Source organism: Populus alba, chromosome 19, assembly GCF_005239225.2.
Source record: "Populus alba chromosome 19, ASM523922v2, whole genome shotgun sequence".
NCBI classification, from domain to species: Eukaryota; Viridiplantae; Streptophyta; class Magnoliopsida; order Malpighiales; family Salicaceae; genus Populus; species Populus alba.
This window is the reverse complement of record NC_133302.1, coordinates 17,608,375-17,622,733: the sequence shown is the minus strand read 5'-3', so window position 1 is coordinate 17,622,733 and position 14,359 is coordinate 17,608,375. Positions and strand designations below refer to the sequence as shown.

General features: G+C 33.5%; 1 protein-coding gene across 1 annotated transcript; it reads right to left on the bottom strand.

Annotated features, from left to right (window-relative positions):
* Window positions 1–7,300: 7,300 nt before the first annotated feature.
* On the bottom strand, window positions 7,301–11,877 carry LOC118056555 (putative disease resistance protein RGA1). Its single transcript, XM_035068798.2, has 2 exons — window positions 7,877–11,877; window positions 7,301–7,433 (listed from the first exon to the last, which is right to left on the bottom strand). Exons 1-2 carry the CDS (start codon window positions 11,518–11,520, stop codon window positions 7,421–7,423), a joined length of 3,657 nt encoding a protein of 1,218 aa, XP_034924689.2. The 5' UTR covers window positions 11,521–11,877; the 3' UTR covers window positions 7,301–7,420.
* Between the last annotated feature and the right edge of the window lie 2,482 nt (window positions 11,878–14,359).

Sequence of the window (14,359 nt, the reverse complement as noted above, 5' to 3'; positions counted from 1 at the left end):
AATGTTATTTATTTATTAGGTGGTGACTCTATTTTTAAATTATATATTTAATTTAGGTGAGTCTCATTAATGTCATGGTGTGATAAAATTGATAGTCAACAATAAGATATACCAAAAAAGACATCTAACAATAAAGATAAGTCATTGATTAAAAGATTAAATTTCTAGTATGAATATGAGTCTTTAGTAGATTATACTGGAACATATTATAAATTAATTAGTGAGGAAATATGTGATTGTTATGAAGGAGATGTGCTGATAAGAATTCAAATTTTATTAGAGTTCATAATGCAAGCTCTTCATTTGTTATAAGTGGACTATATAGGATTAAGATTAGAATTTTACAAGTAACTCAAACTTCATAACAATATAAAAACATCTTCTAGTTACTAAAAATGATGGGCAACTCATATTGCAAATATTATTTACAATTTTTATTTTTTATTTTTTTGTAATGTACCTATTTCCTTCAATGCTTTTCTTTATAGATTTTTCTTTATCTTTTACTATTTTTTTTTTGCCTTGTTGTTTATTTCTTTAGAATTACATATGATAATGAAGCCCGCTAAAGTTTACAAGTAGACTTATACACTTCATTTGATTTACAAGGTTGTGATGTATCTCCATTTGGAATTTAGTTTCTAATTATAATTTCTCTTTATTGGAAGGAAGGAATGAAGAATATATAGCATATTGTTTGAGAAGCCAATGATCGATCAATAAATTGGTGTTTGATATATCATAATGATTATTTGTTAGATTAATAGATTGGCATGTCAGGTGTGATTGTTTGATCAAGAATTATGCCATCTAAAAAAAAAACTATATGCAAAATCATTTCTATAATAATTGGTGGTCAATTAGAAGAGGCAATAAACAAATTTCATTTTCTTTGCCATAAAAAGCTTGTGAATCCACTATCACCATAGGTATTAGTAGAACAACTTGTGTTAGACATGCCACAAGATGACTTTCATTATCTAATTCCCCACAATAGCAAAAAAAACTACATTTGAGAAAATCCTAATATCTTTATGTAGGCTCTCACTTTTTCACCTATCATAATGTCTGTAATTCTATCAATTGTTGACAGATATTTTGGTTTTTATATTCCTTCACCACAACCCTATGTCTATCTTTTTTTAGATGAAATGGTGTTGTCAAGTAGTCAAAACTAGTTGTGTTAAATTACAATTAGCTATAAATGATTGCTCTTGAGAAAACATCCTTTTATTAGAACTTAAACATATCTAATGCTGATTTAAAAGCTATATAGATGAAGATGCAGAATATAACTAATAAAACCTATCATAATAATATTATGGTTGTTAACAAAACTATACAAACCACATCTAATCAACTTAACTAGATCCAGAATGAGCTTAAAATGAGTATATTCAACACACTTTTTTTTTTTTTATCTAGACATACAAAGGAAAGTCCTAGGATATTTTGCAGTATCAAGCACTCCAATAAGGGTATTTGGAACTATATAATCTCATGTTGAATATCACATACTCATGTATCAAACTTCGTAGCAAGCATAGTTCAATCTAGGTATAATTTCTCTTGATACAATGTTGAACTCTCAAGTGTACAAGTAGTATCAGGTCACTTAGGTGGCACAACATCCATAGTTGCAATCATAACAACTTGTTAGTAGGTAGTTTAGTTTCAAATAAGCTATTTTTAACAAGAAAACCTTAATCCTAATGCACCATAAACACTTTTTATTGATTAATAAGAAAAGGGAAAAATTAACAAGAAAACCTTAATCCTGATGCACCATAAACACTTTTTATTGATTAATAAGAAAAGGGAAAAAATAACAAGGTTGAGTTGGCTCAATATTTAAAAGAAAGAGATGGGGTTAAAAGTTAGACATACAACTAGGCTTACATAATATCATCTATAATCTTAAAATATTACATCCAATTCCTACAGGCATCAAGATAGCCGACTTTAAACAATTTTTCTAGAGAGAATAAATAGTTAACAAGAGAACACATAGCTAAATTTACTAATCAATATGATGATGTGAAAATAATTTTTTTATACAACTCAAGTTGTCTGGTTCATTGCTTGCTATGATTGTATTTTATTGGTTCTTTATGCTTCCACCCTATTCCATTAGTACTTAGAAAGAGATGGAGAGCCAAATTTATAAGAACTTCTATAAAACAAAACCATAAGTAACATTGGCTAACTTAGCCAAAATATGATTTTGACATCAAAATAATTAAAAAGGTTCTTAACTAATTGATGCATAGGAACAAATAAAGCTTCTTATAAATCATACAATCCTCACTCCTGATAAAATCAAGGGAAAAAAAAATATTATAAATAGCATAACTCATAGAGACATGACAGCTAAAAAGATGAAGGTGGATATTGACCCATTTCCTAATGTGATAATGATTGTATCTACCCTCAAGCAAAAAGGACAAGGCTTGATTAGCCCGTGATAAAGGATATAATTAGTCATGGGTACTGTTATTGAAAAAAAGTATACCAAACATGGAAAAGCCAAGGAATTGTCATAAAAAGTTTAGGAGATGCCTTATTGTTAGGTTTATAGGTGTTCTATTTATCATACCATCCTTTCTAAAAGAGAAGATATAAAGGGGAAAGCTGAACAAGTTATAACTTAGCGACAGACCAAGAGTTTTAGGTTGTAAAGACTCGTTGATATTGAGTGGCATAACCATTAGCCATAACATAAATGACCCAAACCTAATAATGAGGATTATGGTTTGGTTACAAAACATCAATATCTTGAAAATCTGTATATAAAAAAAAAAACATGGAAACAAGATCGATTAACCAAGTCATAATTTAGAAGGATGTGTCAACTGAACACATTGATGAGAAAAGATGATACTAAACAATATACCATACCAAACATATATCTATGAACCAAAAAAAAAAAAGGTAGTCCTTTTGTCAAAAATCAATATAAAAGGCACATATTAGATTACTAATACGTGGTATTGATGACCAACAACACACACGATCAATGATAGGCAAAATCAAACATAACCCAACATAAAAATAGATAAATAACAATGCACAATGGCTGATTTCAACTTAGGACAAACTTACTCTATAATAAACAACCTTGGCAAAAAGACTGAAGAAGGTTTAAATCCAAATACAACCATATTTATCCATAGTCGTTTTAGATCCTAAACAACTCAAGAGGCAAGTTTCTAAGAAGATATTTAGAAAGGTCATCGTAAAAATAATAAAAAGATCTATATAAACTATTTAAACACAAGCTAAACAAGAAAAGGTAAGAGCTAACCACTCAAGTAACCTTTAAGTATTGCTTTTAAACCAAACAACATTTTATTTTGAAATTGCTTAGTTGGTTAACAAGTTAAAAAGTGAAACATGGTTGATATTTAAAAAAATACTGTTTAATTTATCACATTATCAATGGTCATTTTGTTGATAAATTTAATAATAGGGCAAGTCAATATTCCTTCATTTATCTTAAATAAAAAAGAATATGAGGGGCATTGTTTATGCAAAAAATAAAATCTATATATCAATCAAATAAGAATAATAGTTGTTCATTACCAAACAAGAAAAATAAGGTTAAAATCGATCGTTAAAAATAAGATTATATTGGCTAAAAAAGAGTTTAAGTCGATTAGGAAAGATAAAAGACAATTAACCAATGAAAATAAAACTCATGATCAACTAGGAAACAAAAATTTATTATAGAGATAAGAGTTAACTTGAATGACTAGAAGACCAAGTTTTATTCTGAATAAGAGTTTTTAGCATAATACATTAATAATGATTAAAAATTAGTTAGGAAACATGAGATTGCTAAGAAGGAGATGCGTTTTTAGAAATGTAAATTCTATTAGAATTCATAATATAAACTTTTTTTCTAGATATAAACAATATTAGAAGTTTATGTGAAACTCCAACTTTGTAACAATATAAAAAGGATACCTAGTTGCTAGAAACAATGGTTATCTCATGTACAAAATTTTAGTCACAAGCTTTTCTGCTATTTATCTCTTTCCGTTATTGCTTTCCTTTACCCTTTTTCTCTGTACATTCTACTTCTTTGTTTGTTTCTATCTTCTTCTTTAACTCTTTGGCCTTGGCCATTGTTGAGCTTGTCAAAGTCTGCAAGTAGACTCCTAGTTAATGCACGAAGCTAGTACTTTTTGTCTTTGCTTGAAATCTTATTTCGAATTAATGTAGTTTCACCCCTTTAAAATGAAAAAACAAAGAACAAATAATATATTGATAAAGAAATGATCAATCGATCAATAGCTTAATGTCTGCTCAAGCATCGAAATTATTTGGGGTTTTGTGTTAGGTGGCTGGCATAGTTTTCAACTAGGGGGCGATAATTGATGTTCTTGTCAAGTCCGTGCTGATGAGAAGGGGATTCTTTGATTTTATTTTAGTGAATCATATGATTTACCCAAGAATTTCTTGTAAGTTTTTTTTTCTTAAATATAAATCTCCTACATTCACCAACGGAAGGATGATATTGCCGATAAAAAATCAAGTTTAAGATGTTAATTAGAATAAAAATAAGTTTGAGATCAATATCCCATTGACCGAAACTCTTAGTATACTTTATAACCGATTAGATTTTCATTATCTAAATGTTTCTGATCTATCTTGATAGGAAGGTCTTATATTACATGTTCATGGCGCCTCGATCCCGCCACGATCAACTTTAGTAAGATTTTCAATTTAATCTGATTAAAATGTTGGAATTTTGATGGAAGAGGTTAAGTTCATAGACAATCAGACAGAACAAGAACCTATCCTAAGAAAAATCAAAGAAAAAAAAAGGTGGATGTGACCCCAAATGGAATTAATAATTGAAGTTGAGCATAAACCTGTTTCTCGTGTATTTGCTACAGTACTGCTGCAGATATTTTTTCTTTAGCTGTGAGCAGTACAGTTGAATAACTGTGATTTTAAGTAAGAACCCTCCAAACTAAAAGAAGGGACAAGAACATTGACATTCATTGCATGCTGATGAACAGCGTTGAACAATCATTTCCTTCCTCTAATTTCCCCTTATCTTTAGCCGTTCTTCCTTGATGATCTTGAAGGAATTATATACCCTCCTGTTGAAGTGATTTTCCTCTACTTAAGTGGTCGTGAATGGCCCTTTGATTTGTTGTATTCTGAAGATAGTTCAGAACTGGCAAATATAAACAAATCTGGTGTATATATTGCTAGAATTATTCAGACATTATAAAATGTAATATATGCAACTTATATTTTTGGCCCCATACAGAGGCAGAAGAGGAAAGGTTTTCACCTTTAATGGGGATGAGCAGAAGTTCATTGATGAAGCATGGTTATTCTTTGGTGTTCATTCCAGTTTTTGTTGGGAATTTTTTTTTTTTTTTTTATAAGTGACAAACCATGACGAAGGACCTCATCTACAGATCCATCTACAGATCCATTTGTAATTGATTGCCATATTTGGGATCTCAAGCTGCTGTCAAAACCACAGCAAGATCGTTTAAGCCATCAAAGTAGTTGCTGTTTTGCTTAAACAATTGAACATTTACATCGTTTTTGGGGATGCAGCAGAGCCTACATATCCCTTGCTTTTTAGCTACTGCATTCGGTCAAGAAATTGAAAGCATCTTAACAGGATGATGATTTAATAGACTGTGCTGATGGCATCCTATAAATCTTACAAATACTGTGATTAATAAATTTTAATGCTTAATTTTAATGTGTTTTCGGTTCCTTTTGGACATTCTGACTGCTAAGAACATCAGGTTTAGACGTTAAGGAGCATCTTCATAGGAGATACTTTGTAGCTCGTCGTCCCTTGCTTCTATTATTTCAACTGGGAGCCTTTAGAATTTGGATCGGAGATGAGTTAAAAACCTAAAATATTTATTAAATTAAAAAAACTGAAAAAAATAAAATAAAAAATTCAAATTAAATTAAATTGATTAGAATATTTTAAAAAATATTTGATTTGGCTTGGTTTGATTTTATAAATTTAAAATAAAAAAAACTTTAATCAAACTAATTTAGTTAAAAATAAACCAAATTAAACTGAAAAAAATTAAACCAAACAATAAATAATCAAGACTGCAACAATTTCATGGGACTTCTCCACAGTTGCCTGTTGGGATAACATAGAAAGCCCACTCGATAACTGCGCCTTTTCATCTGTAAGAAGCTTTTAAATGATAGTTGTAAGCCAAAATTTGACCTCATTGTGCCGAAGCTTTCATTTATTCCTTTTTTAAAAAAAAAATTGTCTGAACCATAGTTACATGACACAGTCAAGAAGTTCACCTATCCAGATTTTGGTGAATTAACTTAATTAATTTAAATTTTTTTTTTAAATATTATTTTAATAAAAGAAGGAAATTTTTCACTTACATCAGCTTAAACTAGACTTTGGATTAACAAGTCACCGCATTAACCTGGTAGGCTAGACTAGTTCTTATTATTATAATTTAAATTCTATACTTTTTTTATTTAACTAATTTTGAGCTTTTAACCTCAAATTAATTATTCCAATACAAATAAATTCCAACATAAATAAATAAATAAAACTGTCACTAAGTGCTTTAAGAAAATAATCAGCAAGCGTAGCACGAAAAGTGTCAAGTACTTTCAGGTCCTTTAAGTAAAAGACTCATATGAACATTAAGTGATTTATCTACACTAGTGTTTTTAAATGCGGTTTAGTGATCGACCCGGTTTAAGATCCTGTCACGAGTTTTAATCGGGTCATCAGGTTTTGGTAAAAAACAACATTTTTTGGTAAAAAAAAAAATAGTCAATAAGTTCTAATTAAGTTTTTTATTAGGTCTTACCAGGTCAATCAGGTCGTCGGGTTTTTAAATACCCTTATTTTTTATAAACTCAGCTTGTTTCTAGCCCTGATTTAACGGGTTCTGAATCGACTCATCAAGTTGGGCTGAGTTTTAAAACTATGATCTATATACATATCTAGTACAAGCCAACTGATAACCCAAAAAGTTTTGATTCCCATTAAATTAATTGGATAGAAGTACTTCAAATGCAACCATTCGAACAAAGAAAAAAACATAAGGTAGAAAAGAAAGAAACTTAAGGAAAAAAGCTAAGAATTAAAAGTTAAAAAAAAAAAGTCAGAAAAGAGAAAAATAAGAGTTGAAAAAGTCTGCAACTTTGTAATTTTTATTCAATTCATCAACATTATCTCACAAACTAAAAGAAAAACATATAAATAACATAATTCTAAAACCTATCAAATAAAATTTTCTAACATAAATAACCAAAATAAATAAAGCAAAATAATAAAATAGGTCTAAATAGATAGTCTCCCAACTAAAAAGTAACAAGTTAGATCATTATATGTGGACTTTATCAATATACTCGTGTAATTTGCCATATGAGTATGTATCTCGCCAGATCAGATTATACCTCTGTTTCACAAATAAAAACAATCAGAAACAATCTAACATGTTATGGTTGAATAGTTAAAGCATCGTAGTCATAATTGATGAATTCATAGGTTAAATTTCTGCTAGATGCATGCCAATGGAACACAACGTTGAAAATATGCAACTTAAATTTGTATTTCACAAAATTTTGATTTTGTACTGGAATTGTGAGATGAGCAATGATGTGTTAAAAATTTGCAGCAAATCGGAAATATAAAAAGACTTGACTTCTGGACATTAATTCCTGAATTCTTTCTTCGATTACAATTGATCTTGTGCTCATTTCATTTCTTGATAACAAAGCGAATCCAAACCCATGTATCTTGAACAACAACCAACGAAGTAAGGGATATCCATGGCAGTTTATAAGGAACTAAAGGATAAAGAAGACGAGCAGACTTGCAAAATGAAACAGAAACCCTTACAAGCTTGAGATATCAGCAGCATGCATCGTAATCTTTTTCCGGTCAACATAGACATGAGGGATGTGGGCGATAAAAGGCCAGTCCATGCTTGTTCTCGTTTCGCATATTCTCAGCAACTTGGGACAGTTGTAGATTTCCAAAATTTGCAATGCGTTCATGCAACCCTGTGGTAGAGAATTGAGCTCGGGACAATCAGAAATGTCAAGCCTTTGAAGTAATTTGAGTTCATGAATCCACTCTGGCAAAGTTTTCAAGGCAACACAGCCTTCAATCTTTAAATCTTGCAACGATTTAGCTTCATGAATTCCGTCCGGTATAGATTCTAATTGTGGCATATATCCGATTTTCAGTCTCCGAAGGCTCTTCAGTCCTCGAAATTGCAAGCTGTTCTCTTCATCGCAATCTGACATGTCAAGTGCTCTGCACTCTTCGATTTCAAGCTCTTCGAGGGATGTGAGATATTGCAATCCCAGGGACAGTGACGTTAGGCTTCCACAGCCACGAATGGAGAGAAAACGGAGTGACCTTAAACCCCTAAAACTTTCCTCTGGAAGAGATGACAGATTTGGACAATTCTCTATGGTTAGATGCTCAAGGCAAGTGAGGTTTTGGAGTCCTAGCTGTGACATTGAAACAAGATCCATGACGCTGTCAATACACAGATGCTTCAGTTTAAGAGTGGAGGGGAAGGAAGGAAGTGAAGTGTTTCTTCCTGATGCTGAACTCCCTTCTATTGAAGCAAGACCCACCATTGACCACTGCACCAGGCCAGCATTCACATCCTTGAACTCCACTTCATTAAGAAATGGATGCAATGGCAAGTTTGATAGATTTGGACAGTGGCCAATAGTTAATTTTGAAAGGCAAGGAAATGACGGCAGAACTAGCTGCTGCTGTAGTGGCTGTTGCTTCTCCTCGCCGGCTGCTACTGATGGAAGTGATATTCCTGATGTTTTGGTTGTCGTTTCTACTGTTGCTTCATCATTATTAACCACAGAAACTTCTTCCCTCCACCATCCCTTGAAGTTACGCAAGTCAAAGAGTCGAAGTTCTTGTAGGTTTGGGAAGAACAGTGCCGATTTTTCTTCTCTTTTTCCTCTCTTGGATAGATTGCCCCTGACTGAAAACAATGAAGAAGACCCATTGCTGCTATTCTCGATGTACTCCAGAGCCGTAACCTCTTCAAGTTTCAGAACCTTGAGCATAGGTAGCTGACTAAACATCGGGAGCTCTAAGCATCTGTAACACCTCCATATGATGATCTCCTGAAGATTCGGGAGCAATAAAGACAAGTTAAGCACCATCCAACTTGGAAACTTTCCAGCTCTATACCCGTAAATGTGAAACTCCTTAAGATTAGAATGTGGCTGAAAGCTTTCTAGCAACACTTCATCTTCATCAATAACTCTGTCATCATTAACTCCTCTGGTCCATTCTAATCTCAAGACCTCCAAGTTCTCTTTTCCCTTCAAATTCGCTTCCCTTGATTCCGCTGCAGAAACCTTCAATTTTTCCAGCTTTGAAATTTTTAACTCTCCTCGTAGGTCGTTGAGGCCATTTAAGTCCCTCAGGCGTGCACTGAGATCAGGGGAGGTGCCATACTTGCCAACTACAAATTGTGTTAATGTCTGAAGAGCGGTTAGTTGCCCCAGACCATTTGGCATGTGCGTCAAACCAGTACAATGGTCAATCTCAAGATGCCTAAGACTGATCATTTTACTGATGTGACTTGGCAATGATTCTAACCTTTTGCAGGAAGAGAGCTTGAGTGTCTGCAAATTCTTCAGTCTGGTAATGCAACGGGGGAGTCTTTTTAGATCTTCGTTCTTGGAGAGATCAAGATACCGCAAATGCTTCAACTTACGGATTGAATTAGGCACAATGTCAACCCCTGTGTTATGAAAATCTAATGCACGCAAGCACCTGAAACTGGAAATAATTGTATCATGGGGAGCCTGATTCAGTATTTTACGATGAACTGGTTGCACAGGCAGCACAAATGTCCGAATTTTGTTTGCTTTGAACAAAGAGGGGGGGATTTTCTGCGATGAATCTAATTCAAAGTCAAGGGATACATGACGAATTCTTTCACGTATATTTTCTGCATTAGAATCGACTGTAGAGCTCTCACTTCCACCAACTAACAGGGCAAGGTCATGCATCAGATCGTGCATTCTGCAACTCACCACATCACCCCATTCACCATACTCGAAATCTTGGAAGAAGGATCGCCGAGCTAAATCCATGAAACACTGATGACCGACTTCCTCAGGATGTTGCATTCCATCGGCTGGCTGCAGAAAACCTTGTGCCATCCAGAGTTTTATCAGTGTTTGCTTATTAATTTCGTAGTCCTTGGGGAACAAGGAACAGTAAGCAAAGCAACTCTTCAAGCATGGCGGAAGTAGCTCATAGCTCAACTTCAAGATCGGTAAAATGTCATTCTCATTTTGAGGTATCATGGAAAGATCTCTGTCTTTAAAAGAGAGCCACTCAGTTTCTGTATCCTTGCAGTAAAGAAGGCTTCCCATGGTCCTTATGGCGAGGGGAACTCCCGCACATTTCTTAACAACCTCCTTTCCGATTGCTACAAGCCTTGTATTCTCAAATTCTTTCCCTTGTTTGAAAGCTGACTTCTCAAACAAAGACCACGACTCATCTTCAGAAAGACTTCTGAGGAAGTATGGTTTAGCTGTGCCAGTAATCGTTGCGATCAACTGAGTGCGTGTCGTCACCACAACCTTACTCCCCCTTGCTCCACCCATTAACAGATCCCTCAGTTTTAGCCATCTCTCACGGTTATCATTCCATACATCATCCAAAATAAGCAAAAATTTCTTGCCATCTATTTCTTTTCCAAGACGAGTTAACAAGGAATCCATTTCGAGGCCATCACATTTAGTATTAGTTGCAGATTCCAAAATTTTTTGAACTATTAACTTCACATCAAAAACATCAGAAACACACACCCAAATTCTTAGCTCAAAATGCCTTCGTATTTTCTCAGAATTGTAAACGAGCTGCACAAGAGTAGTCTTTCCTAGCCCCCCAATGCCAACTACTGGTATAACAGAAACATTCTCCTCAGTGTTAGAGTGCAACAGCAATTCTACAATGGCCAATTTATCATCCTCTCTCCCCACAACTTCTTCAACGCAAACAAAAGAATGAGTCTGCTTCCTCTCTACACTAACACTAGGCATCTGTCTGGGGTGGTCTGTCAAATGGAATTTGCTTCTGTCTGAAGCTATGTCATTCAGTCTCTCCCTAATTGCCTTAATCTTAGGAGACATGCTAAAACCATATGCAGTCTTCTTTATCTTCGAAAAGAAAGCACATACCTCTATCTTCTTCTTATCCTGCATCATCAGCTGCTGTTGCAACATTTCCGTGGAGAAATCATCCAGCAAATCATCTGCATCATAAATTGCATCTTTAAGCTTTTGGAGCCAATCTCTAACCTCATGGCTTTTTGTTTGCTGCTCCTCTGCATCAAGAAATATTGCTTTGATAACAGAAGCAGTATTCCTTAGTTTTTCAAGCTCGTCCTTAACACCCCATATCAGTCCTATCTCTTGCAGGGCCAGGTTCCCTAGTTTTCCCAAGATTCTATCAGTAATACTGACCAAAATAGCTTCTGTCATTTGATTTACTGGTCGATTGGGAGATGGAAATCCCAACTATAATTGTTTTTTTTTTCTTTTTTGTATTTTTTGTTTGATTAGCAAGGAAGTTTCGCTATAAATGCCTTTACAATTGATTGGCAACAAATAGCTAACAAGAACAAGAAAGTGGCAGAGGTTGTGCTGCAAGGAGCTGGAGCTGTAAAGAGTTAATGAAGAAGCATAAAAATCTTCCACACGAGGGTGGAATGGTGAAGATTGACCCCAATTGATGGGAAAAAATTGGAACCGATCGTTAGTCAACATCGGGACCAATAGCAACAACTATGAATATATGTGAACATTCATAGCTGTTTTGAACCATTCAAACACTGCCTATTAAAAATGGATTAAGCTTAACCACATGCGTTAAGATTGACCCCACGAAGGTGGATGAAGAAGCATACAAATCTTGCACACGAAGGTGGAATGTTGAAGATTGACCCCAGTTGATGGGAAAAAAAGGCACCAATCGTTAGTCTACATCGGGACCAATTGCAACAAACTATGAATATAAAATGCAAATGTGAACATTCATCGCTGTTTTGATGCCAACGCTCACATGATAGTTCTCCCAAATTGTTTTTTAAGAAAACTAGCAACAAACAAACAATGCAGTCGTTGTTCCACCAACTATTTAATTCCATAAAATATTGTAAGAAATGAAGCCACTACGCACTTTCCAAAGAGAAAACTGAGAAAATATCTCTGGAATATTATATAAGAGATTTGCAAGTATCCTGAATTGTTAAAAGAGAAGTGCAATGCTTCCGGGTTGGAAAAAATAAACAAAATTTTGTTCTCTTCTTGAGTAAAGTCTGTTTCCAGGAGGTTGGAGTACGATTCTATATACACCAATCAGCACCCCCTCGAAGTCTTAGTTCCTGTTTGGAAATGGATCTAAAAAATAATTCTAAGACTTGTCGCGCACGTTAAAGGACATGTATCATTTTTTTCTCGTTGAGGGCCAAGTGTGTTTCAAGAAGATGAGCAAACCTTTCCCTTTTACTTTTTCTTTTTCTTTATTTATATAAAGAGAAGGTCAATCGTTACAAAGTAAAAAGAAAAAAAGAAAGGAGCACCCAGCTCTGAGAAAGGGGCAAAAAGATGCATTCCAAATTCTTTCAAAGAAAATGCAGGAGTCACTACCAGATCAGGAGGAACTGCTTTTGATCTTTTTGTTGCAGATACTTAATTTAATCACACCAGAAGTCCAACAAGTACTTTGATCACAGCCAAAATGATGACTTCCCATCAATCTATATATATATAATGCTACTCCACTAATCATAATTAATTAAACAAATATACTCGGGGTGTAGGCAAGTATGGATGTCTCCATAATCAGCACCCAAAATCACACTTTTGCAGTAGAGGACAAGGGAAAGGAAGACGAAAGCTAGCTAGGCAACCTGGGACAGTACTCCTAAACTGTAAAGCTATCGCTATTCTATGGATTGGAAGAAAGAAATCCCATTGATGATCAAAACAGGACGTACTTTCTCAACAGCCTCTAGCAATAGGGGTGTAAAAGAACCGCTGCATGCGACAGAGAGTTTAATTATCATCAAAGCATGATGACATCTATAAAATAAAATTGTCAAAATGGTTAAGAACCGGCAAATCCGTCAAGTTAGAATGGTTACACGGAGTTCAAAAGTCGGTTTTTTTTTTAATCTTCCGTTTGATTTACGCCCCAGTTGAATTATAGTTGGATCTTGAATTTTGAAAATAAAATTCATTTATGGACCAGACGGTCACCTGCATACGCTACGCTGCTTGACTCCTTTTTTAATCAAATGACTATAACTTTTATATATATATATTTTTAGTGTGCAAAAAATAGTAAAAAATACAAAAGATATTTTCCCAATCAATTTTTAAATAGTTTCGATTCAGAGAAAATTATACTAAGCTCACCCGCAGCCACGTTAATAAATATTTGGAGATCAAAATAAAAGTGTTTTCAGTAGGTAGGAGCCACATGGCACCTGAGAACTTCTCGTTTGGGAAAAACATCAACAGTGAATCATGGCTTTACTGTAGTACTGTTCACTAAAGTGAATAATTTTTTTTAAAAAAAATTAAAAAACACTGCGAGTGAATTCACTCGCACTGTTCACATGAAAAGTTTAGGTTTTTTTTTCCTGAAAAACTAGTACAATTAATTGATTTCACTCACACTATTCACGTGAACATGAACAATATTTTTTTGTTTGTTAAAAAAAGTAGTTTAAAGTGAATTAAATTTACTCGTACTGTAATCTCAATTTTATTCATGATGATATTTTACCTAATTTTATTGCATGCTCAAAAAATCATGAAAACTGTAATTCTTTTCGAACGAATTTTGTACGTAATGAAATTGTAAATTTGTTTTTTAAAAAATTGGTTTTACTTGAAAAACTAGTATTTAATATTATTTAATAACACAACATAAATTAGAAGGATATCGCATGATGACGTAGCATTTGTGGAATTTGATCGCAATTCCAATTATGTTCTTGCCGGGTTTGACCCAGTTAAAAAAAATTCAGTTTTTTTTTTAATTTGATTTATTCAAAAAATTAGAAGGATATCGCTTGATGACGTAACAAAAAAATCAGTTTTTGTTGTTGCGTGCTTAAGAAACCATGAAAAATATAGTCATTGTTGGATAGATTTCATATGTGATGACGTTGCATATAGTTTAATGGAATAATAAAAAATATTTGATATCAATATTATTTATTTCATGATGTAATAATAGTAGTTAAATCTACAATATTTAAATTAAAAATATTTATTAATTATTTTGTAACCTCAATTTAAAAAACATTTT